The sequence below is a fragment of the Zalophus californianus genome, chromosome 10 (assembly GCF_009762305.2).
Source record: "Zalophus californianus isolate mZalCal1 chromosome 10, mZalCal1.pri.v2, whole genome shotgun sequence".
NCBI classification, from domain to species: Eukaryota; Metazoa; Chordata; class Mammalia; order Carnivora; family Otariidae; genus Zalophus; species Zalophus californianus.
In genome coordinates, this window is record NC_045604.1 from 79,398,008 (window position 1) to 79,425,608 (window position 27,601).

General features: G+C 49.9%; 1 protein-coding gene across 5 annotated transcripts in view; it reads left to right on the forward strand.

Moving 5' to 3' along the window:
• The window catches only part of SNX29 (sorting nexin 29), a 509,507-nt gene that overhangs the window by 342,323 nt on the left and 139,583 nt on the right, over positions 1–27,601 (forward strand). For all 5 annotated transcript variants that reach the window (XM_027612456.2, XM_027612457.2, XM_035722380.1 and 2 more), the window contains 2 exons: positions 16,005–16,060; positions 20,594–20,675. In XM_027612456.2, coding sequence (XP_027468257.2) covers positions 16,005–16,060; positions 20,594–20,675 — 138 coding nt within the window. The remainder of the gene's footprint in view (positions 1–16,004; positions 16,061–20,593; positions 20,676–27,601) is intronic.

Genomic DNA, 27,601 nt, shown 5'->3' on the forward strand with positions numbered 1-27,601 from the left:
AGTCAGCATGGTTCCTTTATGGATATTATTCACTGATTTGGTGGGAGTGTCTTTCTGCTTCGGCATCAGATAATGAAGTCCTTAAAAAAAAATGGGAGTGGCGTTTATACTCCAACCTACAAGAGCAAGTTACATTTATTGAGCACTTACTGTATGCCACATTCTTTCCCAAGTATTTCATGTGCAGCACCAGCCCATGGAGTAGGTACTCTCGTGTCCATTTTAGGGATGAGGGGCTGAGGCACCAGTACACGAGTACAATAGGTACCGCCCCCAGGTCCTTGTGAGCAGGAAGTGACGGGGAGGGTGAGCAGCTTCCTTTTCCAGTCCTCACATGCTCGTCTGGAAACAGGACTGGGGTGCCCACCAGAGAGAATTCTATGAGGTTTGAATTAAATGTGATACTGCTTCTAAATTACCCAGAGTAGGGGGTCAGATACCACCTTATCGTAACCCTGATAAAATAACACACCCATGCTTTCTTTTTCTTCCCAGCACTGACCACTAGTTGGCATAGAGGTGTTGATTTGCCATCTCGCTCCTTCATCCTTTTATACTTGACTGAGTCCCCATTGCCAGGTGAAATACTTGCTGCATGAAGGACTGTTCGTTCCCACTTCTCACCGGAGCGTCCTGAGTATGGGTGCCCGGAAAATACTAGGTAGATGTGACCGACGCTAAATATTCTGTGCCGGCTCCAGACGCCAGCGAGGGACCACGGATTTGTGTGTCACAAGATGATCAACATTGCTGTTTGCTTTTTTTATTTGCTGTCATGTGTAAGGAGCTATCATATGTCTCCCGCCCCAGATTTTCCTGGAGTCTTGATTTAAACGGTTTCCAATTTGAGTATGAAATTATCCGTCAGTCACAGAGAGAACTCGTGCTTTCCTCAGTGGCTGTCAGAACAAGCCAGAGCTTAATTGGAGGAACAGTTGTTGGAAGAGCAAGGGCTGGTTGGGGGAGACGTGCCCCCTCCGTCCCGGGCCCGCATGTAGAACGCCACCTCTCCCCTGGATGGTGGTCTCCATCTGGCCCATCCCCCGATCCGGTGTGGATGACACCTCGTTGATGGATTCACCGGATGGGTATTCATGTTCTCTGGGTGTCAGGGGCTGACCTGGGCACTGGTGACATCGGACCCCGGACTAACCTTGGGAGTGGCACCCCATCACTTTGGCCCTACCTCTTCAGTAGAGCAGGTCACCAGGGCCACTAACACTTGAGAAAGGGGATCACATCAGGGCAGGAAGGCCAGGAGATGGGGACCACCAGGGTGTATTTGAGAAGGCTGCTTAGCACAGGAAAGTGGCTGAACACACGCACTCCTTCACATCCCTGTCCCCTTGAGGGGCACCCATGGGGGAGAGCTCTCGCGGGTCCTAATCCCAGGAGAAGGACTTCTAAATGATCACTCTGCTTCTAAATAATCATGGGTTATTTTGTGGACAAAGAGGACCTTGTAACTGGGTTTATTTTACTTCACGGTCACGAGGCATCTGAGTAAAAATTACTGCTTCTCTTGAGTTGATGGTATAGAAATAAGGAATTGACTGTGTAGAAATGTATTATTATTATACAGAACTTCTGTGGCAGGGCTTTATGTGTAGGGCCTCCCTGGTCTGGGCCTCAAATCCTATTTCTGTCTTCAGCTCTTCCCTCCATCCTTGTTGCTTGCTTTATTCTACCCCGTTGGAAATACTCTCCCGAGCCTGTAACTTCACGTGTCTTGGGGTTGGGGGAGCTAGGTATCTGAGATTTTGCCCTGCTTCAGGGTGGACTATGGGTTTTTGAGATGCAGAGGTGACCAGCACCTCTGTTCTCTGGGTGCCTGTGGTTTCCAGCCAGGACCATGTGGGCAAGGCTGGCATGGAGAGCCCCAAGCTAGCCGGCTTGTAGGGCAGTCACAGCTTCTCAGAGCCTGAGGTATAATGGCCAACATTTCCTGTGTTCTCCACGCCTCCCTGCTTTTGTAACAGCATGGTTTTGGACAAGGTGTGTTGTCTCTGTCAGCCTCAGTTTTCCCATCCATAAAATGGGGTGTAGAATTCTAGAGTATGCTGGGTTATGTTGTAGTGACAAAGAGCTCCAAAATGTCAATACAGAAAACACAAAATATTATGTCTCATTTACATTACCTGTCCCTCACGGGTCGGCTGGGCTTCTTCTGCCCCATCTCCTCACCATCTTCACACCCAGACAATCTCACTGCAGGTGGGAGGGGGAGTGCAGCCTTGCTAGGCATCTGGAAAGAGCAGAGTTATTTGTGGGTGGCCTTGGTGACCTCCAGAGGTGGCACCTTACTTCTCAGGGTGGTTGTGAGTGTTCCATCAAAGAGTGTTGGGGAAACATCCCACGTTGGGAGATGTGATCATAAAATGGATTTTAAATGGCTCTGTGCCTGGTGTCTGTTATTAGCCAAACTTCATTATTTACTGCCTGTTGATAAGAGACAGATTGAAAATCAGGCCGATTTCTCCCTGGCAGGGCTGTTTCTTGTGTCCAATCTCTGTGGTGACAGTTTGGGGCTCTAACTGAGGGTTTTGCTGATTGGCTTCCTCAGTCATGAACACAAGCAAGTGGGCGCTGCCCAGTGCTGATGAGGCCATTGTGTAGCTGGTCCTGGGAGGCACTGGTGTGTGTTGGGGGCGGGGGTGGGGGCAGTTAACTTTTATGAGTGAGACTTCTGGAAGGTGCTGTTGTGGAGTTCTTGCTAGTCTCCACTGTTGAACATCACAATGCAAGTTGTCCAGGAGGCAGGTTCGGGAATGTGCTGTTTGGGTATTAGAGGACAGAGAGCTCAGCTTCAGGAATTCTTTCTCACTTGCTGCTCTTCAGCGCCATAATCTTGGAGTCCTGCAGCCTGAAGCGTCGAAGGCTTATCAGGTGCCTAAACTCTTCAGTGGGATTTATTTACTCCCCGCCCCCAATCCTCTCACCCATCTGGCATTTCCAAGAGCTGACAGCACGGTGGGGCAGGTTAGGTGAGTGAACTTAGGAAATGATTTGCCCCTATCGTCACCATGTTCCTCGTGGAAGAACATGTCTTCAGCCAGTCCCTACCCCCCGTCTTCTGAAACGACTGTCCCCACCAGGGACTGCCACCGTGACCCTCCCTTACTTAGTCCTTCAGGAGATACTTCGGGGCACTGTCTCTGTGGCGCTGGGATACAACACAGCAGTATGCAGTTTCTTTCCCTTACTCCGTGGTAAGCCTAGCAGGGAGGTAGTATCTGCCTGCTTTATCACAGAGAAACGCGAGGCTGGAGAGGCCAGGGCTTGGGTGGGATAGCAGGGTCGCAGTGCAAGCTTGGACCTGTCTAACCCCAAAGCCACGCTCTTTGGAGACGGCATCCTATCCTGCTGTGGACTCGGGACCCTACGCCACCTGGTTCCACTCCCAGCTCTACCCCTTACAACCCTGTGCCCTTACACAGGTCAGGTCACCTCTCGGAATCTGCTTCCCCATCTGTACGTCAGATGCATCCCACAGAGCCTGGCATGGAGCAGGAGGTCAGTACGTGTAACAGATGACCACAAGTCTGGTGACTTAAAACAACACAACGCACGTTATTCTCTGACCGTCGTGGAGGCCAGAAGCCTGCAAGCAAGGTGTGGGCAGCGACGGGGCCTCGCTCCCTCCGGAGGCTCTGGGAGGCGTTCCTTCCTCCGTGCGTCTGGGGCAGCTGGCTCTCCTGTCCCCGCCATTCATTCCTTCTGCTCCGCACTGAGCCCCTCAGCCCACGGCCACCAGATTGCCATCCGGTCAAGCAGCTGTGGTGCTGGTGCTGATGTTGGGGTTCTTGGTAAAATGCCATTCAGGGGGCTCCTGGGGGGCACAGTTGGTTAAGTGTCCGACTCTTGGTTTTGGCTTGGGTCATGATCTCAAGGACATGAGATGGAACCCCATGTCAGGCTCTGTGCTCAGCCGGGAGTCTGCTTGGGATTTTCTCTCCCCTTCTACCCCTCTCCCTGCTTTCTCTCTCTCTCTCTCTCAAATAAAGAAATCTTAAAAAACCCCTGCCGTTCAGGAAGTGGGGTCTGCTTTAAAACCGATGGAAACCTTGAAACTCTAAGGAATGGAAAATGCACCGGTACATTTGTAGCCTGGGATAAATCATTCCCAAACATGGGGCAAATGCAGATGCCAGCTCATTGTAAATAACAGAGATGAAGGATGAGAAAGAAAATAAAAAGCCTTCATTTCAGAAATGAGGACAGGTCAAAGAAAGGGGAGCAGTGCCTGAGTCTGCATTCTGACGCATAGAGAAGAAGTGTGGTCCTCAGTGCCCTGGCCCCAACAGGGGAAGCCAGGCCATGCCGCTTCTCACGGCAGGGCTGAGGGGCTCGAGAAGATGCAGGGACCTGGGAGAGAGCCTGCTGGAGCATCCCGACCTCCCCACGGGGGCCAGCGTGTTGTGTTTGCAGTGGCTGGTGAGCAGGGGTCGAGATTTCCTGGAGAGAGGAGGAGACAGGGTGGATTCTCACAAGTGGAAATGGGTCCTGATCAAACACAAGCTGAAGGGGCGACTGTAAAGTAAGGGAGCCGCCTGCAGCTGCCTTCCTGTTGTCTCAGTGCAGGGAGGGGGCAGGCAGCAGGAGGCGGGAGGGGGATGAGCGGCAGTCCCTGAGTGCTTACTAAGCAGCGTGGGCAGTATGCTGGGCAGCTTGCAGACAGGGTGAGGTTGCAAGCACTGGCCCCATTTTGTGGATGAGGAAAACCGAGGTGTAAGGATTCACGGTTAGTAAGTGCTACGACCCAGGTCTGCCTGACCTTAAGACAGCAGACCCTGTGTCTTTCCCCGAGGACCTCCTCGGCCAAGACAATCAGTATAGAGCTTCTTGAACCTCCGTGGCCAAGACTAAGCAGTATAGAGCTTCTTGAGAAGCAAACCCCCTCCCCATCCACCCCGGGTGCCTAAAGCAGCATCCAGGATGTGGCTTTCTTACTGGTAAGCAGTAGAAATTAAACCCCTGAGGAGAATCCTGGGAGGAAACATTCCAGAGCCATTTCGCTTTGAGAATGAGCAGCGCCTGCTCATCTGAGAAGATAATTGTTGCATTTGTAATGGTAAAAAAAAAAATAGTTCCTGCGTGGTGTTAGCCGAAGGCCCAGGCCTACCCATGCTCCAATGACCAGAGTGTCTTCATTGCTCATTCTAAGAAGCGGCCTTCCAGAGGCGCTTGGTTTTACGGGCTCCCTCCTTCAGAGAGGAGCCTGGAATCTTGTTGTGGGACCCACGTTTCTTGGTGGAGAGGCAGCAGGTGTAGTAGAAAGAACACAGTTTGGGATCCAGCCAGGCCTGGCTTTGAATTCTTGCTGTGTCCGCGAGCACATCACTTAGCCTCTCGCAGAATATGGGACACATGCTCCTACTAAAAGGTTGCTGTGCATTTCATGGATAAACATAAATAAAGGCCTGGCTCTTTAAATGCCATTTCTTATCACCCCTTCTCCATCATGATCTGGGGCCTCCTTTTATTCTTCAGCCACTGAACATCATCTCACGAGGCCATGGAACCCAAAAATTTCTTCCTCCCCACCAAGAAGTGAATGTTGCCCTGAAATCACCAGTAATTTTTCTGTAGCTGCTCCGCTATCAGTTGGAGCAGGAGTTGGCCAAGTTCCTCCGTAAATGCACAGATAGTACGTGTTTTAGGAAGGTGGACCCTACTGGCGCTGTCTTGCATCCTCAGCTTTGTTGATGGAATGTGAAAGCAGCCACAGGTGATGAATGATGCACAAGCGTCCCTGTGTTCCGGTGACAGTTCATTCACAAAAGCAAGCTGGATTTGGCCCATGGGCCGTGGTTTGCCGACCCCTGACCCTATAGTAGGGGGAGGTGCTGGGTTCAGGGTGGAAGTGCCAGCGTGGAGGGTTTCCCCAGCGACACCCCTGCTGTTGCATGTTCATGGGGGGTGTCCTCTTGGCAAGGAGACAGTACTGGAGGTGACAGACAGGGCAGGTACCTTCTGTTTGTTTTGCAGTCTGATGTCTCCAGCAGGTCAACCCAGATGCACCCCCATCTACTCCTGTTGGCAGTAACGAACTGCTTAGACCTGTCGTTTAAACATCCACAATGCCTTTTACTGCTATTAAATGCTGCTTGGTGGCCCCTGGCTAGGTTCTAAGTGGCCGTTTCAGTTGTGTTGGCAGGCACTTTGGGAAACTCTACATGTGCACGCCACTTAGACCACGGTCCTCACGAGAGTGGCTCTGGATGGTAGGGTTTGCCCAAACCCCATATTTGCTTTGGCATCTTCTGGTTGCTCTGTGCCTCCTTTTCTCTGGTTGTTGAGTGGGAGTCAAGGGTGAGATGAGAATGAATGAGGCCATTTGTTCAGTGTTTGCTAAACTTTTTTCTTTTTTAACAAATCCAGCGTGTGTAACCCTTTGTTTAAGAGGCGCTCTTTCTTGGAAACTTGAAATGGGGATCGGATCAGAGTAGATCCTGTTCCTGCTGGCGAGTGTGTGGGGGGCAGGGGGGGAGGGGCCTGTGGCCACAAAGCTCCGGGGACGGCTACTAAAATCCTGGGAATCTGCCAGGAGTGGGTAAGAACCCCGTGTAAGGTATGAGGTGGTCGGAGCCCGCAGCCAGGAGGGGAAGACCTCACGGGGCTCTTTCCTTCCTCCTCAGGCCTCACGGTCTTCGTCTGCAGCAGGAGTACGCTTGGATTAGTTGGAGCTCCCAGCTCATGATGACGGGCCTATATCTTTCCCTCGAGATTGGCTGAGGATTCTTGAGAACTGCTTTACAGCTTAGTAAGTTAAGCCTAGAGAAACAGGAGACAGTCGCTGATTTGTACTTTCTTACAGGTGAGACTTACCTCTGTCGGTGGAAAGGCGGTGGGCAGAGAGGTTGGCAAATCTCCTCGTGTGCACCGTCGAGATGGGGTGTGTGTGTCTCCTTGGCTCTCCCCCCTTGCCTGCCTCCCAGGCACTACTCTCCAGCCAGAGAGACTAAGCAAAAATGCCAGCTAGCCCAGGCTCTCCCTTGCTTACTGCCTCTTGGGGGCTTCTCGCTGTTTGAGCACGGACCAGAGTCCTGCTGTTTTCCCCTTGGTGCTTCAGCCTCCTCTCCAGCCAGCCTCCCTCCACGCCACTTTGCCCTGTCCCTCTCTCAGACGCCTTAGCTCTCCTTTTTCTTCTCTGCGGACTTGCACACCATAATGGTGTTGGTAGGTTGTCTGAAGACGGGTCTGCCCAGCTGGCTTATATGGTACGTGAGCCCCAGGCTTCATCTCTCCTGTTCGCTGCTGCCTCCCTGGTGCTAAGGTGTCTGGCCCTTAAGAGGAACTTAGTACGGGTTTGTGGACTCAGTGTCTGGATGGCTGGCAGGTGTTTGCATCTGTGGAATGGAGCAGTTGGCCCTTCACTCGTCAGGGAGGGCTGCCGGGCCCCAGCCTTCTGTCCTTGCAGCACCCTTGAACTCCACCCAGGATTGATGGGAGTGACTGCCGCGTAGCAGGCTCTTGATCTCCACCAGGTGCTGGTGGAGTGGTCCTGAGGGGTCCTGAGTGGTTCCTCACAGCTGTCCCACGGGGCAGCTTCTGTTGCCCCATTGTACCGGAGGAAGGTGGGCTCAGAAGGGTAGTGGCTTGTTCGAGGTGACACCGCGAAGTCAGAACTCAGTCCCAGCTCACCGAAGTCCCAGCCCAGCCCTTCTTAAAAAATTATTGATGAAGAAATCACAACATGTTTTCATTTGTCAAGAGTTGATAAATACCGCTAATATCTCAGAATCCAGAAACACAAAGCAGTTCTATTAACCGTCTGACACACTTCTATAATACTTTCTCTCCTACGTTTTTAAGCTGTATACTGTGATAGCCTCTTTATAAGACAGGGACATAATGTCATTTCCTATGCAGAGACTAGAAAGGTAATTTGGTCATTCATTTGATCATTTGGTTGATCAAAACTTATTTTTTCCAACATTCTACTTGAAAATTTTAAAACAGCTGCGTTAAAGAATTTTATCAGGAACACGTGTGTACCCACCACATAGATTCTGCCATTAATAGCTTACTGCACTTGCTTTATCTTGCATCCTTCCATCCATCGCTTTCTCTCCTTCCCTTTATATCCCATCAATTCATCTTTTTTTAAAATGCATTTCAAAGCAAATTGCAGGTGTTAGCCCATCTTCATTGCATGCTCACTGAGTTCTGACCAATGCCTGCACCTGTGTAGCATAAGACCCAGAACTTTGCCGTCACCCCAGAATGTTCCCTGATACCCTTTCCCATTCGGTCCCCACCACCTACCTTAGAGTTAGTCACTCTCTTACTCCCCCCCCCAATATAGACATAATAAGTTTTCCCCTTAGTTTAAAATTTCAAGGTTGTTACATTTATTTTTCGAAAGGGTGACTACTCTTGAATGTAGTAAAACTTGATAAGGTATAAAGTTGTACAGTAAAAAAAAAAAAAAAACAACTCTATGTTCCTCACGCCCTTGCTTTTCAGAGCCCTTCCTATAAAGGCATCTACGGTTGGCCGTTTCTTGTGTGTCTTTCTGGAAATGGTTAATGCAGATGCGTGTCTGTCTTCCAGCTTCTTGATGAAACTAGTACTTTACCTGACCTGTTGTTTTGGGTCTTGCTCTTGTCACCTGACATCATATGCTGGAGGTCGTTTCTTGTTAGCAGAGGACGTCTGTGCTGTTCTAGTCCTTGTGCAGTTGGGCTCTGATGGTACCATTTTATGGAGCCATTTCATTGCTGGTTTTCTGTCTCTTACTGCCGTCACTGGTAATGGGTGTATGTCCCAGTAGAGCTGGGTGCACGTCTGTTGTCCGTGCATCTTCATTACTTGCAGAGAAACGTGATGTTCATTCTTAGTCGACTGAATACTTTCCTCGTGCCCCTTCCCTGAAGTTCCTTTGCTCCATGTATCCATTTCTCTATCTGTTCATCTCTCCATCCAATGGGAACATTCACTGAGCAACTAGTGTTTGCCTGATACCATCGTGGGCTCTGGAAATACTGTCCTTGAGACCCTCATCGTCTTTTTAGAGAAACTGACCCATCAAAACCCAATTCACGGAAGTGTCCTAGTCTGCACTGGTTCAAGTTTCCAGGGCTTCCCAGATGATAGCCTAAAAAACTCCTGAAAGCTCTTCATTGCCAATGCTTTACTCACCACGGAGAGTCTTTGACCTCAGCTGATTTTTTTAAACCGCATGAATGCCTCTCATTGTTCGTAGAACAAAACAAATGAACAGACAAACCCAGAAGCCTGAAAGTGGTCCAGACCCAGGCTGGCTGCCTCCTGCGGGCCCAGAAAGCCCAGGCTGACCTCATGCTCAGGGCGCAGGCCAGGGCCTTGGCCAGCCATGCTGGAAGACAGCCATGCCATTGCACGTTTTGTTCCTTATTTTAAAAAATTAGAAAGTAGGGGTGTTGGGGGGGGGAGGCCGGGAAATAGTGGTTGTTTTTGGCAGTGCAAAGTGAGGGTTAATTGCTTAAGGGAAGGCTATTTGAAAAGTTCGATGAGGGAGAAAGTGACTCTGGAAAACATAAATCATGGGTGTCATTTCGTGATTGGGACAAAGATTGGCTGCTTCATAATATCTGCCTTTTGCCTTTTCTTCTGAGCGGTAAATCTGAAAGCCGTGTGATTAGAAGAGAGAGAATACAATTCTCTTCCTTTGATTTTTCTTATCTCCAGACCAAGTTATCCTTATCATGGGTGAAGATTGCGAATTGGCTACAAAGCAGTTTCAGAATAGATTGACATTTCAGTGTGGAAATACAGCTTATATTATCATCCATTTCTTCTGTCACAAATACTAATTCAGTGTCCGCGCTGGGCCCGGTGCTGGGCCAGGCTGCCGAGTGTCACAGGGCACGTGACCTCCTGATCCCAGGGAGGGGCCGGTGCACAGACAAGCCGGAATGCCGCCGTGGCCAGCCACGTGGCATGATCTAGAGATGTGGCACTGGAGGGCCACTTAGTTTTGGCGGTCAGGGCACTCCTAGGAATGTGTATTTTAGCTGAGTCTTAAAGGGTAAGAAAAGGGCCAGCTGTACAAACAGGTTTGGGGAAGAGAGTAGGGGAACATGACTTGACATAATTCTTGCTTCAAATGTTATTTGAGGATTAAAGGTGTGAATATACTAGTACATACTAGCACATAGTAGGTATTGAACACATGTTGGGCGGGGGTCTCCTCGTCTTTGTGGATTCTTTCTAATAGGGCACTCAGAGACAGGTTGTCAGAGACAAGTAAGGGAGGAAGAAACCAGGGTTTGTTGAAGCCGGGTGACTTCTCTAACAGGCAGTAGGAGGCTTCTCTAACCGTCAGGATGCCCAATTTTCTGCTAGTCCATTGGGACTTGATGTGTTCTGCTTGGAGTCTTTGGGCTGACATGTGTATCCAAAGATGGGAAAGGACCTGGGATTTCCTGGGGTGAAAGCCAGCCACCTTGGACTGGGTGAGCCCTATGCCTTGTTCCTCTAGGTCTGGTGTGGCATCAAAGAAGACAGGCTGTAAGAAAGTCTTAGGGTTTTAGACCCATGTGCATACCTGTGCACATCTACTCATGAGCGGTTGAGTCTTTACAGACCTTCCTGACTCCATCAGAGGTCTCTATACCAGCAGAGCCTCTTCATTGTGGATCTGGGTTACTTCTTCTTCTAGGCCTCCCCTTATACAGAAGCAAAATGCAAAGACTGGGGACTTTATAGTGGGAGGCAGCATAGCTTGGTGATAAAAAGTGTAGACTCTGGAGCCAGACCCACCTGCATTTGACTCCCACCTCTGTCACTTACTAGCTGAATGACCCTGAGAAAGTTACTTTTTGGGATACCTCTTGCTATATGTCAAACCACACCAAAACCTGATGACTTCAAAACACAACCCTTTTCTTACAGTTCATGATTCTAGGGGTTGACGGTGCTTAGTGGTTTTGCTCCGTTGGCTGGGGCTGCAGTCATCTGGGGCTCCACTGAGCTGGACATCCAAGATGGCGCACTCATTCTTCTGGCGGTTGGTGCTGGCCTCATGGTGTCTCTGATTCTTCTGTTTATCCACACCGAATCCTCTTATCCTTGCCTGGGAAATGGGGGTGATGCCTCTGCCCACAGGGCTGTGAGGAGGAGGAGGATGTGGGAAGAGTTTTGATGGGAAAGCGTTTCGTAAAGCAGGAAGCCTTTGACGATGCCTGGTGGTGGTGTGTCTATGTTTGCAGCCCACCCAGGACTGGAAGTGAGGGCAGCTGCGAGCAAGGGGAGTGTGCTATGTCCCCCTTTGCTGCCCCTGCGTGGATCCTGATTCTGGAAGCAGAAGGAGGTAGAGTTTTTCCTGTGGCTCTGGCAGTTGGCTGATTAGTTCTCTCCTCTCTTCTTCCCTCCTTCCCTTCGTATTAAATTAGCATTTACTCAGCACATGTGTTATTCTTTTTGGCAGAATCTCTGTTATCTGAGCCCTTATCCTAGGCTTGAAGAATTCCCAGTCAGAGCACCAGGGTGAACCAGTATCTGAATTCTGAATGTGAGGGGCTGCGGTTAGCTGGCCCGTCCCTGCTCCCCAGCAATCCCTGCAAAACCCAGGAAACCAGCCTGTCCCAGCTCCCCAGCGCCCCCCCCCCAAAAAAACCCAGGAAATCCTGAGTCAGGAGAGGTGGGGGAAGCTTCTTTGCTGATACACCCCGGAAGCGGATTCTCTGTGAGTCTCACCTGTCCCTCCCAATCCATATGTCTGTAGCACCTGGGCTGTTTGTCTAGGAGGATCCGGGAATCATGGCTGCTATGTTTCTCCAGTAACAGGCTCTGCCTTTCCTGCCCCCGCCTATTGCTGCGTGAGTCCCCAGACCACAGGCCGCATGGGGACCTGCATTGTCTGCAGGGCCAGGGAGAAGGGAATGAGGGCATCCATGCTGCTGATCGCTTTTTTATGTGCCCTGTTGAGGGTGAACCAAACAGGCTGTATCTCAGAGATCCATCCTCCAGGATTGCCTGTAGCTTCAGGGGGTGTTACAAGGGATGTTTGTGGCCAGTGGCAATAGAAGGTTGATTTTTCTTAGAAAATACTCCCTGCCCCACACTTTTTTCATTGCCAGGGTGTGCAGTAAAATGAGCTTTCTGCATGAGGACTGTAAACCCCAGATGGTATCTGGTACCAGTCTGGATAGACAGCATGAAAAGACAAAACGTTAAAATTGTGTAAGTTTGAGCGTCAGTGATCAGCATGCAGGTGCTGTCGAGCTTGGCCTGATTTGCAGGATACATTCCACAGAGGTCAGAAAGCTGACAGATCCTTTTCCAGCGGAGTCTGGAACTCACGGACACATGTAAATGTCTCCCGGCTTGCTGATACCAATAAGGCCACATAATGAGAAGAAAAGTTCCTAATTCGGAAGGGTTTAACACCTCCCAGCTACATAGATACATTGTCCAAAATGCTCCCTAAAAATCAGCACCCCTGAGAGTTCACTTATCCGTGAAGAAAATGCCTTCTGAGAATTGATTGTTTTAGAAGAAGCTTTTTTATTCTTAGCATTATAAAGTGATGTCTGTCTGTAAAGCCCTCACATTCTCTTTTACTTGAGTCCTTCTGGTCACCTTTTTCCTTCAGCTCGGTGGGCTCAACCCAGTCAGAACCTTTCCCTGTTCCCTCACCCGGTTCCCTGGGTCCAAGCTCTGTGCACTTCCAGTCTGAAATGAGGTTGATTTAAAGGCAGCGGCGTGACGCACGTAATGGTGTGGCAGGTGTCTTCATAGCCTGAGAGCCCCTCCTCCAGTCTGCTTACCTGTTTATCCCATCATGCCAGAACAGCCTTCCCCAGACCCAGGTGTGGAGGGGGAGGCTCAGAGAAGAGAGGCCAAGAGCCGCCCCATAGCTGCTGGAGAAGGCGCTGGAGTCCTGGCCGTGTCCGCAGGGCTCCGTGCGGAAGCGCCAAGGGGAGAGTGGTGTCCGCACGGTGACGTGCCTTCTGGACCTCCTCTTGTCCTTTTCCATCTCACGTGCGTAAGAGAAGAGCGATGGAAGGCAAAGTCTATATTTTCTGGCTTTCTGCATTTTAGCCAAATGCATTTTTGTGGCGGGGTGGATTGGAAAGAGTCTTATTTACTTCACACAGTAATACGAGTGACTCTTAATATGTAATACGTGTCTGTTTATGGTTACATGGGTAATGCACCTTCATTGGAGACAGTACAGGAAAGTTCAAATACATACTGCAGATCCATCTGCAGATCTCCCCAAGCTCCGCCAGGGTCATCTTTCTGACCTGCTTCGTTCTGACCTTACTGGTACGTGGATGTCCTAAGTCACGTTGTTACCCAGACTGGGCATTTCAGCTCCCACAGGTGCCAGGAGCTGTTTTCTGTGCCATGAAAAATGTATTAGAAGCACTCTTTTGGTGGGATAATAAGGTTATTTTTTTAAAAGATTTTACTTATTTATTTGACAGAGAGAGACACAGAGAGGGAACACAAGCAGGGGGAGTGGGAGAGGGAGAAGCAGGCTTCCCGCAGAGCAGGGAGCCCGATGCGGGATCCCACGACCCCGGGATCATGGCCTGAGCTGAAGGCAGACGCTTAGAAACTGAGCCACCCAGGCGCCCCAGGATAATAAATTTTTATTTAAATGTTTAATTGGCAGTACATTATTTCAAAGCTCCAACGATGTAAAGGAGTGCTTAATAAAAAGCCTCCTCTCTAGTCTGTGCACCAGCTGCGCAGGCCCCCACTCCCACCTCCTGGTGCCCACAGGGTGCCCCTTTTCTAGGTGTCTTCAAGTTCACTGCTGATGCTTTTTGATGCAACACCAAATACAACTTGATAGTCTTAACTCTCCACTTTTGCTCCCCAGGTGCACCCTGCTTCGGCTCTCACTTGATCTGTCCTGGAGATCTTTTCATTACAGCACATGGAAAGTTATCTTTTTCTTCAAAAGCACATTTAAAATATTTTTCTAAAGCAGTTGATTCAAAAGATACATTTTTTTAAATCTTAATGGAAATACAGCAAATGAAAATTCAGCCTTTCTTTTTCCCCATTCCCACTCCTACTGCATTATCAATGATGGCCACTGTTAGTTTTCCTATATATTTCTCCAGAATTATTACTATGCTTGTACTCTCATGAGTGTGCATGTGTAACTGCTTTTTAAAAAAAGAAATCAGGTCATCTCATACGGACATGTCATAATTTCCCGAATCACTTCTGTATAGTTGGACCTTTAGATTGTTTGAAAAAAATATTTTAACTCGTCTAAGCAATGGAAAGAGGAATGATCTTTGATGTAAATTCTGGCCCGTGTCTTTGATTACGTCGTGTAGATAAATCCTGGGAGTGAGCTGTCTGGGCCAGAGGATGTGGGTGTTTGTAGGGACTGTGGGACACAGCCTCATGGCTTCCCTGGTGTATTATACCGCCTCTCTTCCCAGCCGTCCACGGGAAAATGACACTCACCCTCACAGCAGGGCCACACTCAGCCCCAGCCCAGGGAGTGCCTTGTTATTTTGAAACCGAGGTTTTCTCAGGTTGGCGGTAGACAGGTTTCTCCCTATTGGGTTTGAAGGAATCTCTCAATAGCAACTTCCTAGCAAAAACTGCTTGCGGAGCCCATTGTAACTGCTTAGCTCCACACACCTTGTCAGGGCTCAGGTGGGGTGGTTCTCCGTCCGGGCTGTCATATGTGGGGTGAGAGATAGCCCTTGGGCTGGTGGGACAGATTCTGTGTTGGTATCAAGGATAACAGAACACCCTGCCTCTCTCGATAATTACCACATTATTCGTACAGTGCACAGTTCCTGGGAACTTCCCACCTGCCAGGCCCTCTTGTGCATACCCTACAGGCAGCAGGTTTTGTGTTCGGGACGACCCTCTGAGGTGTGGGACTGTCCTACCTGTTCTACACGTGAGGACAGTGTGGCACAGAGCAGCCCAGTGACTGGCTCCTGGCCACAGGGTCGGGAACCCGTGGAGCGGGGCTTGACCCTGACCTGTGTGCCCCCAGAGCCGAGCCTCCAGAACCATGGCCTTCTCCTGCCGCAGAGGGAGTTACCTTCTGTGTCTCCAGCCCCCTGGAAAGGGTTCAAGTCGTAGCTTCTTCCACCTTGTAGCTGGTTTTCCCTGTGTTTGCTGCAGGTTTATAGCAGCAGAGTTGCTTTGAAGTTGGACAGACCTGAATTCAGATCCAGTTCCTGCATGTGTGGCCTTGGGCAAGGTCTCAGCCTCCCTGAGCCTGTTTCCTCATCTGTGATGTGTGTGTGTGTGTGTGTGTGTGTGTGTGTTGGGGGGCTTGTTAGGGAAATTAATGAACATGATAAATGCTCTTGCCCTCACAAGCCCACACCCTCCCCTGTTGCCCTTGGTCTGCCCTGTTTCCATCGGCATCCTTCCATTCGATCAGAAGCTCCTTCCCTGGACGTAGCGTCACACCGTTCCTGGGGCAGTTGCTAGTGCTGACCATTTTGCGAGCTGCCTTACATAGAACCGGCCATCCTGCAGGGCAGTGCAGTTTCTGTTACCCAATCGCGTTCTCGCGGGGCCCTTCTGAGTCAGCGGCAGCAGCTGTGTTCTGCCTTAAATTGCTCATGCATCACGAGGCGGGAAGGATAGAGCCGTGTGGGGGCAGACGTTGGCCTTTTGTGTTTACGTACTAGGTGTGTCTGTGTGTGTGATGTTCATCATGGTGACAGTGGGTATTTTTTCCACTGCTCATTTGATATCTCGCATCTCACATCCTAATTAGGCCTTTATAGCTCCAAAATTACATGATTTTACAGGCCTGCTATTATCTCAATAGGATTAACAGCCCGTTCTCCGTGAAGATAATTGAGATCCCTCATGGTGGCATATTTTTATTACCATAACACCGTCTCTAAGCCATCCTTCCACAAAATCTCTTACTGTTTCCCAGTAACTGCTTTTTCACCTCATTCTGAACAGGAAATGTTCAGGGATCTTTGAGAGGCAGAATTCTTAGGTGATTGTGCAAACCATGGTAACCAAGATGCTTTTCTCTCTCCCTCCCCCTCTCCCGATGGCAGGTGCCTGGAGATTTGAGTCAAACATCCGAAGACCAGAGTTTGTCGGATTTTGAAATGTAAGTCCACGGCATCTGCTCATGAGGGGCCCTTTAGAAATAGGACTCTGTTGTTGGGCTTGTGTCCCCAGAAGACCACAGGGGGAAACTAAAATCCCTGTTGAAATCTGCGCAGGCCGATTTGGTTATCTTGGAGGTGAGAAGTTGTTCGCCTGCAGCCCGAGTCTGGCCTTCAAATGTGTTTAATTTCTGTTCCTGGGTATTGGAAAACAATTAATTCTTTTTGGCCGACATTTAGGATTTGGAAGCTATCACATAAGAAAGTAAGTTTCATTTTAAAAATTAAAAAAAAAAAAGGCTCCGATCCCTACCAGGCCACAGAGGGAGCTGAGTCACGGCTGCGTCCCTCACACATGGCTGGTGCTCTTCTGCTGATCACGGTCATCTGTCTGTGTCCGTGTTCCCCCCACCCCCACCCCCAGTGCCTGACTCTGGCCTGCTGCTCTCATTTCATTAGCTGAGTGTCTCCTGGAGGAATATGAGTTTATAAACCCTGAAGTTACCGGAAACCATAGTGGTTCAGGGCATGGGTCTGATTGGTTACTGGATGTGATTCTGTCTGGTGCCTCTGACAGTAAACTCCTGAAGCACTTAGTTGGTCTTCAGACTATTTCAGATCAGGTTGCCTTGGGGTTTGGACAGGTAATCCCCTTGGGTTGGTAAAGACAGTGGAGTGGGTCCCAGGTTAGGGCCCCGCAGGGCCTCCCTCTGCTCTCATTCAGTTGTCCCGAACAGAAGGTGGCCCAGCCTCCCTGACAGCAAGTGTCATCTGGGCAAAGCCCGCCTCTGGAGGGCTAGGGTGAGGGCATCAGAAAGAGCATTTATCAGAGCCAGGCTGACCCTCCCTGCTGTCCCAGCTACAGGATGCACACTGCTATGACCTTGGGCAGGCCTCTAGACCTTGCTGGGCCCGAGTTCCTCATTCATATGGTGAAGGTCATGCTGCCAACCTCACAGGGCAGTGGTGGCAATGACAGGGAGGTGATGAAAAATGCAGAGGGTTCAGAAGGCCGCTCAGTGCTTGGGGTGGCTGTTAGGCTGGTGTAGGGTGAGGGGGTCAACGTGAGGCGAAGCCATGAGGGTTGGATATCGGAGGTGAGCTTGCCCCCTGTGGGCCTATGGGGGGAGTGGGGGTACAGTGTGAAGAGGGTTATGGGGTGGCGGCCTGGTGGGGAGCAAGGGTTAGGACAAGCTGGGCAGAGAGGTGAGCGCTGTAGAGGAGAGGTTTCAGAGACCGTTGTGAGGCAGAAGGCTCACCATTACAGCAGAAAGCAATCAGGCACTTCCTGGGGTGGGGGTGGTCATGCCAGGTCCTTGATGGAGGGCATGAATAAGCCTTAGCCCCTGCCCTCAAGCAGCCACTGCCTGGTCTGGCTCCATCATCTCTGTCCCAGAGATTTGCAGCCCCCTCCTTTGGGTTTGTGCATCTCCACTAAAGCTGGAGGGAAGTACCATTTTCCTCTCTCAAGATGGAGGCGCAAATCCCTCATGTAGTTTGCACAGAAGGCCCTTCCTTGCTGACCTCTGGTTTCATCCTCAGCCCTCCCCGGTGTTCTCCCTGCACACAGCCCCCCTGGCCACCGTGACTCCTCTAACTCACCTGGTCTTCCCTGCTCGGGGTCATTACTTCCAGACTGTTTCCTCTGTGCCAGGCATTGTTCTCACCCGCTGAGTCCCTTTGACAACCCCGTGACAGGGGTACCGTCCTCCAGAGAACACACTGAAGGCAGGGCTCAAACCTAGGCAGTCTTCCTCTGGGCTCTGCCCTTCACAGATGTTAATCTCCCTGCCTGAAGCACCTTTCCAGCCTCAGCCTACCCTCCCCAACTTGGCTCACTCCTAGTACTCCCCAGAGCTCCTCCCAAAGACCGTTTCCTTAGCCTCTGTGATGCCTCAGCCCTGCACCCCCGCCCCCACCCTCTCCAGTGCCTTTCACTGTCCTGAGATCCAATATTCCTTGGTGGCACCAACAACACTGGTAACTAAATAATGTCTTTTAGCAATTGGAAATATCTATGTACCTAACAACCGAGCCCCAAAACTTAGCATGTGAAAACTGACAGAAATGAAGGAAGAAATAGGTAGCTCTGCAAGTAATAGTTGGAAACTTCAATACCCCACTTGCCACGTTGGGTAGAACAACTAGAGAGAAGACCAGTGAGGAAACAGAGGACTCGAACAATCTGTAAACCAGTTAGAGCTGACAGGCATCCGTAGATCCCTCAGCAGAGTACACTTTCTTCTTAAGTATGCTGGACCATTCTCTAGGCTAGACCATACGTTAGGCCACAATACAAATCTCTGTAAACTTAAAAACATGGAAATTACACAAAGCATCTTCTTGGGGCTTAGTGGAATAATCGTTAAGGGAGTTGTCTCTCTCCCACTCCCTGAGGGCGGGGACTGTGTCGGCTTGCTTCCTTACTCTGTCTCTGGGATCTAGAGTAGTGACTGACATGTAGTAGGCTCTCAGTAAGTGCTTGCTTTGGGCATGAAGAAACAAAAGAGTGAACAAATGAATTAATATCTGGGAGAGAGATGGTCATGTAAATAATTCCCTTAAGATTTTATTTGGGAGAGGGAGAGAGAGTGCATGAGCAGGGGCAGAGGGAGAAGCAGACTCCCCGCTGAGTAGGGAGCCCAATGCGGGACTCGATCCCAGGACCCTGAGATCATGACGTGAGCTGAAGGCAGATGCTTAACTGATTGAGCCACCCAGGCGCTCCAGCAATTCTTTTTTTTTTCTTTTTCTTTAAGATTTTTAAAATATATTGATTTGAGAGAGGGAAAGAGTACGAGAACAGGAGCAGAGGGGAGGGTCAGAGGGAGAGGGAGAAGCCGATTCCTTGCTTTGCCCCTCATTTTTTTTTTTTAAGATTATTTATTTTAGAGAAAGAGAGAACACAAATAGGTGAGGCAGAGGGAGAGGGAGAGAATCTCAAGCAGACTGCACTGAGTCTGGGGCCTGATGCAGGGCTTGATCCCACAACCCTGAGGTCATGACCTGAGCTGAAACCAAGAGTCGGACGCTTAACAAACTGTGCCACCCAGGCGCCCCAGTCATGTAAACAATTCTAACACTGTATGGGAAATGCTCTGAAAGGGAGAAATGCCTAAGCCAGCTGGGGGTGTCTGGCCCTTACCAATCAGGAAGGTTAATGAAAAGCAGATTGTTCGGTACATTTCTACACTGCACCCACCCCCTTGACAGAAATGAAAGGGGAGCACTTAGGCCCTAGTGCAATGGGAGACCTTTACAGGAGGAATGCCATTAGATGTACAAACCAACTTGATGGCTCAGAATTACAGTTTTTACTTGGAGCTCTGAGGAAGCGATGAATTATTTTGCCCCATGAAGGAGGCCAGCACCTCATCTCAGAGCTTAGAAGAAATGCTGCTTCAGGAGAGAACCATTTCTTTGTGAAACTAAACTGCTCTCCACTGTAGAGATTGGGAGGCCACTGAGTCATGGGATCTTCCACCATTGTCTCAAATTGTGTTCTGAGCACAGGAGGCTGGCACATGGCTATGAGCTGCTCTTGAGAGAGGAGGGAAGTTCAGGAGAAAGCATTTAGCCCTGGGACGACTCTAAGTAGAGGCCAGGACTGGAACCTCCCAGCCCTTCCAGAATTGTGCAGTACCGTTTTGGTAACCGTCAGGATTGATCTTCAGGCATTAGCAACAGTCAGCCCGTCTGTCCGCATGCCTTGGATTCAGCCCGGTGGAAGATTGGTGGTGGTGGGTATGTGGACCCAGAGATTCACAGTTAGGTGAAAGTCACCACATAAGACAAAACTCACAGAACTCAGAGAACCAAAGGGACCCTTGAAGACCCCTTAAATATCCTGTGAGCATTAACTGCAGTACTATACGTAAAAGCACGCAGGCCTACGTTGTAGGTACTCAGTAAATGATTTGCACTTGAATTTAAATCTTGGTTTATTGAAGCCAAACACAGGGTTTTGAAAGTTACAAAGAGGGGTGTTTGTGCCTGCCTTCCTGGTTTCCCCTTTCCCACCCCAAATAGCTGTTGCTTGCCTAGCCATGGACGTTGGCCTCCTGAGCCTTTTTGTGGAATCTGATCTTAAAATGGGTGCCAGGGTCTAGAGCGAGCACAACAAGGAGGCGGCATGACTCCTCTGGGTGCTCCAGGTACCCCGTGGTCATCAGTGCACGTGAGCCTCCGTAGCTGCCTGGGGGCCTCCAATTATCAACCCCTTTTTCAGATGAGGAAACAGGTTTAGATAATTCTGAGTCACGGTGACTCATTTGTAAGAATGGAAGTGCAGCCCTTTCTCATTCCAAAGTACAAACTGTGTATATAAAGAACAAACACACATGGATTAAGGTAGGTCCCTTCAGAATAATGCTGGGGGCTTAGGTGAGCAGGCTCGCACTGGCCCCGGGGCTTACTCCTGTGTGCGACAGATGTTGTCACCGATTGCTTGTGTGTAATGCCTCTTAGAGAAGATGATTTCCTCTCTTTTTCTTGGTAAATTAAAATGACTAATTTTGATCTTTCTTTTTGGTCAGATCAAACCGGGCACTGATCAACGTCTGGATCCCGTCGGTGTTTCTCCGGGGCAAAGCGGCCAATGCCTTTCACGTGTATCAGGTGAGCCCCTGATTTTCAGTTGGATGTCCGCACTCGGGTGGAGCAGACGGCTCTTCGTGGCGCTGTGGTCTGTCTGTCTCTTGTTGATGGAACGCTGTACTTAGGAGACCACGGCCTTCTGGCTGCCCCACCTCCCTGAGGGAGTCCTTCCCTCATTCACACAGGAGGGACTGGGGTGGAGCTTCTTCATGCCGGTCAGGCCTCATGGTGTGGCCACTGCAGATCTCAGCGCGGACTGCTGGAGCCGAGATGGAGTCTGTTGGCTTGTGTCGCAGCCATGAAGTCCAGGTGTTGGTGCGGCCTTGGGCGTGGTTGAACCTGTGGCCACAGATCTGCCGCCTGGATCCCCTGCTCAGGTGTCCTGTTCGGGCTGGTGCTCTCTGCAGCTTGATGGATGGCACTCAGCCTGTCTGGGAGATTTCAGCGTTTCTCCCAGGCCTGTCTTGGATCAGGAACCCATTTCTGACCCTCCAGGCTGGGTGATGCACTTCTGTGATTGGCCAGGCTCAGGCGTGACCACTGCTGGCCCGGGAGTGTGCCGGAGAGAGGGGAGAGCAGTTCTGCGAACGAAAACCAGACTCCTCTCCTCAAAAGAATGGGCAGCAGTTACTTGACAAAGCCAACACTGCATGTGTCTCTTCTTCCTCCCTGGGAAGGGTCACTCCCTGGCTGGGGTTTGAGTGTTAAGGACCGTGGGGTCTTTGTCTGCTTTGGGGACCCGGGACCCCAATTTTCCATCTTTTCTCTGATTTTCCAATGCCTCTTTCAGCCTTGCCTTCTTACCATCTTTTTTGTCGTCATTTTTCTTTGTTTTGTTTATCTTGGATCCTGATCTCCAGCTGTTGATGTTCACCTGTCCTGGACTGCTTTGTTTTCAAGTCTGACTCTTAGCTGCCTCCTGGGTCTGTCATCTTGTATCACAACAACTTTCATTAGGTTTTGTTCTTACTCCCTGTCAGCTCTGTGAAAAGCCTTGAGTTTTGCTGCCCCCCCCCAACTTTTTTTTTTTTTTTTCAGTAGGGAATTGACCATTGAAGACGTCTTCTCAGGTATTAAGATGTTTTCCTAGAGCCTGGGGTGGTGAAAAAAGGACAGTGAACTTGAAAATAGGAGCCCTGGTTTCAATTTCGTAACCTTAAGTGAGTCTCTGTTTCCTCATCTGTAAGATAGAAACAGTCCTACCACGTACCTTGCAAAGCTCTTGTCAGCTCGAGGAGCGGCCGGTGCCCTGTGCACACTCTGTATTCGCGTCTTCGTACTTCTCATCTTCCCAAATGCTCGCCCTGTGTGGTCTTCGGTGGCAGGCCTGGTGGCAGGTGTGTGTTTTATAGGAATGGGTATCAGCATCTTAATATCTCGTGGACAGATGAGCTAGGGTTTGGCACGGCAGCTTGTGACTTTAGTCACAGAGAGTGACTTTAGTTTACTTGTTCGTCTGGGCAACGGCAGTTAGTAAGTAGGTTTGTAAGTGTTGGAGAATCTGAGTGTTCATGATGCTCTCTGCTTGGGCTTGAGAAGAATCAGACAGGACAGATTTCTGCATGTCCCCTTCGTTCTCCTTCTCGTCTTATGCCAAACCAACCAAAATCCCTCTTGAGTGTCCAAGTTCTGCTTTGTGGTCATTGGAAAGCTGAGTGGTGTTGCCCGGAAGATGGAAAAAGTGAAGCCGACAACTTTATTTTAGAGCGAAATTAAAATGTGATCTCACTTGAGAGGTTTCCTTGACCTTTCATTTCTGACTCTCCCCCCCCCCAACCCAGGATGCGATCTGGCAGGTTGTAACATCTAGAAGTCAGTTATGAAATGAGACGGACACGGCCCATGTGCTGTTGCCTGGGAGACAGTTGGCATGGTGATCATGGTGGCATCTGTGCACCTCTGTCCCTGTCCTTCATGGCTTCAGAGCTTTCCTGGGTGTGGTCCAGTAGGTGCCTGGAGGACGTGGCCCAGAGTCACCCACATCAGCCAGAGCAGCTTCAGCTCACACTGTGAGTGCTCCAACATCTTTCCTGGTGTTGCACCTCTGGAGGGCAGCTCTCTCCTTTTCATTAACCGTGCTTCTGGTCGGTCCCTCAAGAGCAAAATCTGAGCATGTGTTTGGAAACATTGGAGAAAGCTTTTGTTTTACAGTGTTTTTATCATAAACAATATCAGATAGAAGGTGACTCACTTAAAATGCTGGTACCATTAGACGTTATTTTTCTTTGTTTAAACAAGTGCATTCTATGTATTTCCCCAAAAGATTTGAGATAATTTCTAGAGAAACTCCTGTAAAAGAATGATAAAACAGAAGTAAAAAGTCAAATAACAGGGTCCGGGAAAATATAACCTAGGAGAACTTGAATTAAGGAAACTGAAAATCACACGTATCTGTCATGAGCTCCTATATGACTGTTCTCATTGGTTTGTGAATTTCCTATGGGCTTCCTGGCAGCCAGGGTGAAAATGGAAATGTGGCTCTTTTGGATAATACCATGGCTAATGAGAAGAAAACACGTCAGCTCCTCAAAGGGAGCTCCAAGAGAAATTTCCACACAGGGCTTTAGATTAGGCAATATTGAGGGATGTAGGAGGCAATCCCTCATTACATCCCTGTGACAAATTGCTGTCATGCTTCATCAGATCGCCCTCAAAGGAAGCCAAGGGCCTAACCTCCAAATGGAAAGAGTTCATTGGAAGAGCCAAGGGGAAAGACTCCTCACATGTAGTTACCTCAGTAGATCTGGGCTTCCCAGTACAACAGCCACTAGCTACGTGTAGCCATTTAAACTTACAGGAACTAAAATGTAATGAAATTAAAAGGGCAGTTCCTGAAGCCCACTGGCCACATTTTATGTCTTTAACAGCCACAGGCAGCTAGAGGCCACGCGTGCGGGGCAGCACAGACACGGCACATTTCCGTCGCGGCAGAAAGTTCTCTGGGCCGGTGGGCAGCTAGAACAGTGTCTCCAGGAGTGTGGGACAGCAGGCCACTCTGTGTGTCAGGTCAGGTTTTAGAAAGACAGAGGCTGGACATGGCTACCAACTCCTGCAGGGAGGAAGCCACTCATTTTTCAGCTCTTCCCTGGCTTGGGGTTACCGGGCAGGGGGCTCAGGGAGACCCTGAGTGTGGCCCCTGTGCTGCCCGCACCCTCAAATCTTGCTATTCAGCAGAGACAGGGATGCTCCGGAGGAGCGCCTTGGCAGGAGCTGACTTAAGCTTGATCATGCACGTTGTTTTGTTTTCATTGTGTTTATTTATACATTTGCCTTCTAGTTATGGCACAGAATCCTGTTTTCCATCCACCATGGTGATGCATTGATGCATGTTCCTTTTAAAATAAAGTTAAGAAGAAAGAAAGTCCAGTTAAAACAATAACAACAACAACACTAAGTAAACGATCATGCAAACAGCAAGAGTTTGGGACAGCATTATGTGACTAGTAACATTTGGGAAACTTCGCTGGGCAGAGGGAACAGACAGCAAATGGTAGCTCAGTAACTATGATAGTCCCACCGGGAAGCCACAGCGGCCGCTGCCTCTGGCTGGTCTGTGTGCATTCTGTTCAGTAGCTCACTCAGCCCTCACAACCGCCCTGTGAACAAACTCTTCTTATCCCCATCTTATTGATGAGACAACAGAGGCACCAAGAAGCCTCTCATTCAGTAACACGTTTTTAGCCCAAGTAGTATTTTCTCCCAAGGTACCAGTTGGCAGAGGTTCTGAGAAGGAGGGTGGAGCTCGTCACATGTCTAAGAGGCGAGTGGGGGGGGTGGCTTCATTCTGAAGGGAGGGGCCCGGCCTGCACCCCAGAGTTGATGGGCCGAGGGCACACCTGCAGCCCAGCCGGCTGGTTCTTGTCGAACTGCTCGGGGCCCACCGCAGGGCACAGTCTTGTGATCCACCAAGACTTCCAGACCCCCAAGTTGGGCTGAGATGCTCTTGCTCTGGATAATTATTGGAGCAGGTGCTGGTTCGTGGTGGCTGCTCGGGCCGTAGACGGGTTTACAGGGGTGCTCCTTCAGAACCGCTCCCTTGAGCAATGTCAGGGTCTGGAGAGCCTTCCCGGAGGTTTGGAGAAGGTGCTCCTGGATGCCAAGAGGAACTAAGCTAGCTTACCCGCTGCAGGCAGAGCTTGGGCTTTCACTCTTCGTATTGTGGGGGGGGGGGGGGGTGCTTGGAGTTGTATTTTGCACAAGGGATTCTGGCAAGGGGTGCCGTCCCTGGGCAGGGTTGAATGCAAGTTCTTAAAAAATGACTTATGCCTTTGAGTGCTGTGGTTTCTACAATCGGCCCCCACATCCGAGATGGGGGCCAGGCATGCTCTGGCACTTGGAGGAAATGGCAGCATTTGAATAGTTCTCAAAACACCAGTAAAATCAATGTCCAGAACTTTCCCAATTTAAGGTTTTCATCTATGAATATTTCTGATGCTTCTGGCTCCTGCTAACGCTTGGCTGCCCCCAGACACTAGCCAGGGACAAAATGATTGAATAGCAACAAATAAAATAGGAAAAACTATTTACTAACTGGTCTTGCTGGGTTTTTGTCTCTTTCTGTGTTAACACACCTTTGAACTTGTGAGCTCGATTTTCTGTCACTTCTGTGTGATAGTTACATTTGTTGTTAATCAATTAGTACCTGGTTTATACTACTTTCTGATTGTTTGATCTTATTTCCCAAATACTCTCACTTCCAAATAAGATTGAGGCCCACCGTTTTTAATATCCTGCTGTAGTGTGTATAAAGGGATGTTAGACCCCCCCAAAACAAAAACAAAACTGCCTTATTTTTCTTAGGTAAATATTACAGCCACTACACTGGTATGAAATAATCCATTGGTACCACTTACTTTCTGAACCCTCAAATCTTCACCTTTGAAAAGAACTGTTTTAAGTAGAGCTGAAATCAGTCCTCTATATGGGATTAATTTCAGCCTTTGAATTTAGCCACCGGAAACATTGGCCAGTGTACAATATTCCATCTGCACGGCCCAACTAATTAGCTCTCCTTTGTATTAAAAAGAAATATTGCTTTGTTTCAGCAAAGCTCTTCCTTTCTCGAATACGTCCCCTTTCCTAGAGGCCACAGGGTGTCCCTTTGGCTTAAAGGAATGGCAGTGCCCTGGGAAGACCAGCCCAAAAGGAAACCATGTCCCCCGGGGCAGCCATCCTGAAGGTTTATTCCAGCGGAGCGCAGTTTCACATGTGATGCGGGGAATCCATTGTTTCTCCTGTTAATAATAGATCACAGGGCCTAGGTGGGCTGCCTGAGGCTGCAGGTGGTGGGGAGGAGGGCGACGTGTTGGGACTTGAGGCCCCGGGCTTCTCAGCCATTCCTTTTCATCCTCTTTCCTCAGAGGCTTCCCCCGTGGGTCCTCCCGTTCTGTTACCTGCAGCTCTGTGCTTGGGCTTGCGCAGTGTGTAGCGATGCAGAGAGGGGAGGGATTCGGGAAGTAGAGGAGGATGAAACAGAAACCGGCCCCACAGCTGCAGCGCTGTGGGCTCTGGGAAGCCCCTGCCCTAGCAGGGGGAGACAAGGGTGGGTTTGCAGGCAGATGTGCTTCTCTGTCGTTGGTGTCTGGTCCCTCCTGCCACACCCGTTGCGCCAGAAGCAGGCAGGAAAGGTAGTTGAGCCCTCGGATTGCCCGGTGTCCTCCCAGCCCGCGGGGGCTTCGGTGCTGTGTGGAGGGCAACCCCCGGGACCACGGGCCTTTGCTCCTGCTGTCTCTTTCCCAGAGAACTTAACACTCCACCAAGTCCAGCACCCAAGCGCCTCTGAGGTTCACAGCACGTTAGCCTCCAGCTGTTGGGGGGATGCTGAGGGCTTCTGAGAGAGCCCGATACTGGCGAAAACAGAAAGCAAAAACCAGACAGGCTGTTGTGCTCCCTTTGGACGTATATGTCACCATTATTCTGTTACCGCTTCTATCTTCCCGAGCAGGAAAGCTATTTTTTCTTTGACAGTATAATTCCTTTCTTCATCCCAAAGCTGTTTTACTGAGGTCTTGCTATATGCCAGGCTTAGCTGTTTATCGAGGACCTACTATTTGCATCAGAATTGTTTAAGTGAGAACCCATAAAGGCCTGAAACATTTAATGCCCAGGCCCCAGTACATGAGAGTTTGGCCAGCTGGGAACTGCCTAGTTGGTGCTGGATTTAGCCTTGTTTTGGATTTAAGTTAGTTACCGAATTGGACCAGTGGCGTTACTCACACACGTATGTCTTTGGTTTCTCTTGCTGCTGGAATTCCAGCTGAAGCTAGCCTCCAGGTGGGCACCGCCCCCACCTCCCCATTCTGATGCTTCTGTTTGCTGGTCCCCAGGCTTTTCCCTCATGGGCATGTTTACATGGGGAACTGTGTCTTGGTCAAGGGCGGTGGTGGAAGTTGAATCTGAGCAATCCCAGAGGCTTGGGTGGCAGAGCCCTCAGGATGCAGCTGTCACCTCAGCCGGACCCAGCCTGATCCTCTCATGTGATCCCGGTCACGTCCAGACCAGGGCTCCTCAAATTGGGACAACATGGGAGGGGAGCTGAGCACCCTTCTTCTGACCAGGACATTAAATCCCGAGATACACCTGCTCTTTCCTGGTTGTGGGAGAGGGGAACCGGCCCAAACTGGAGCAGAACTCAAGGGGTTCACCACTTGGAACGCAACCCAAAGAAGTGTTGGAGGCAAAGAATCTGTATTACTTGTCACAAGTAAGGAGGCAGGGAGATAGTGCTCAAAGCGCTGTGTCTCGTTGGGGTTAGTGCTAGAAGCTTTTATTCAGTACATCAGGGGTGGGGGCGGGGGGCTTGATACATAAGCGATCTCTACGTTTTCTGTTACATAGGCACTTTGCTTAGGAACATTCTTAGCACGCCAACATGCTAGTGCATATATTGTACGTTCAAAACAGTGGTGGGAAACCCCACCCGTAGGAGGAGATCTTAGTACCGCAGT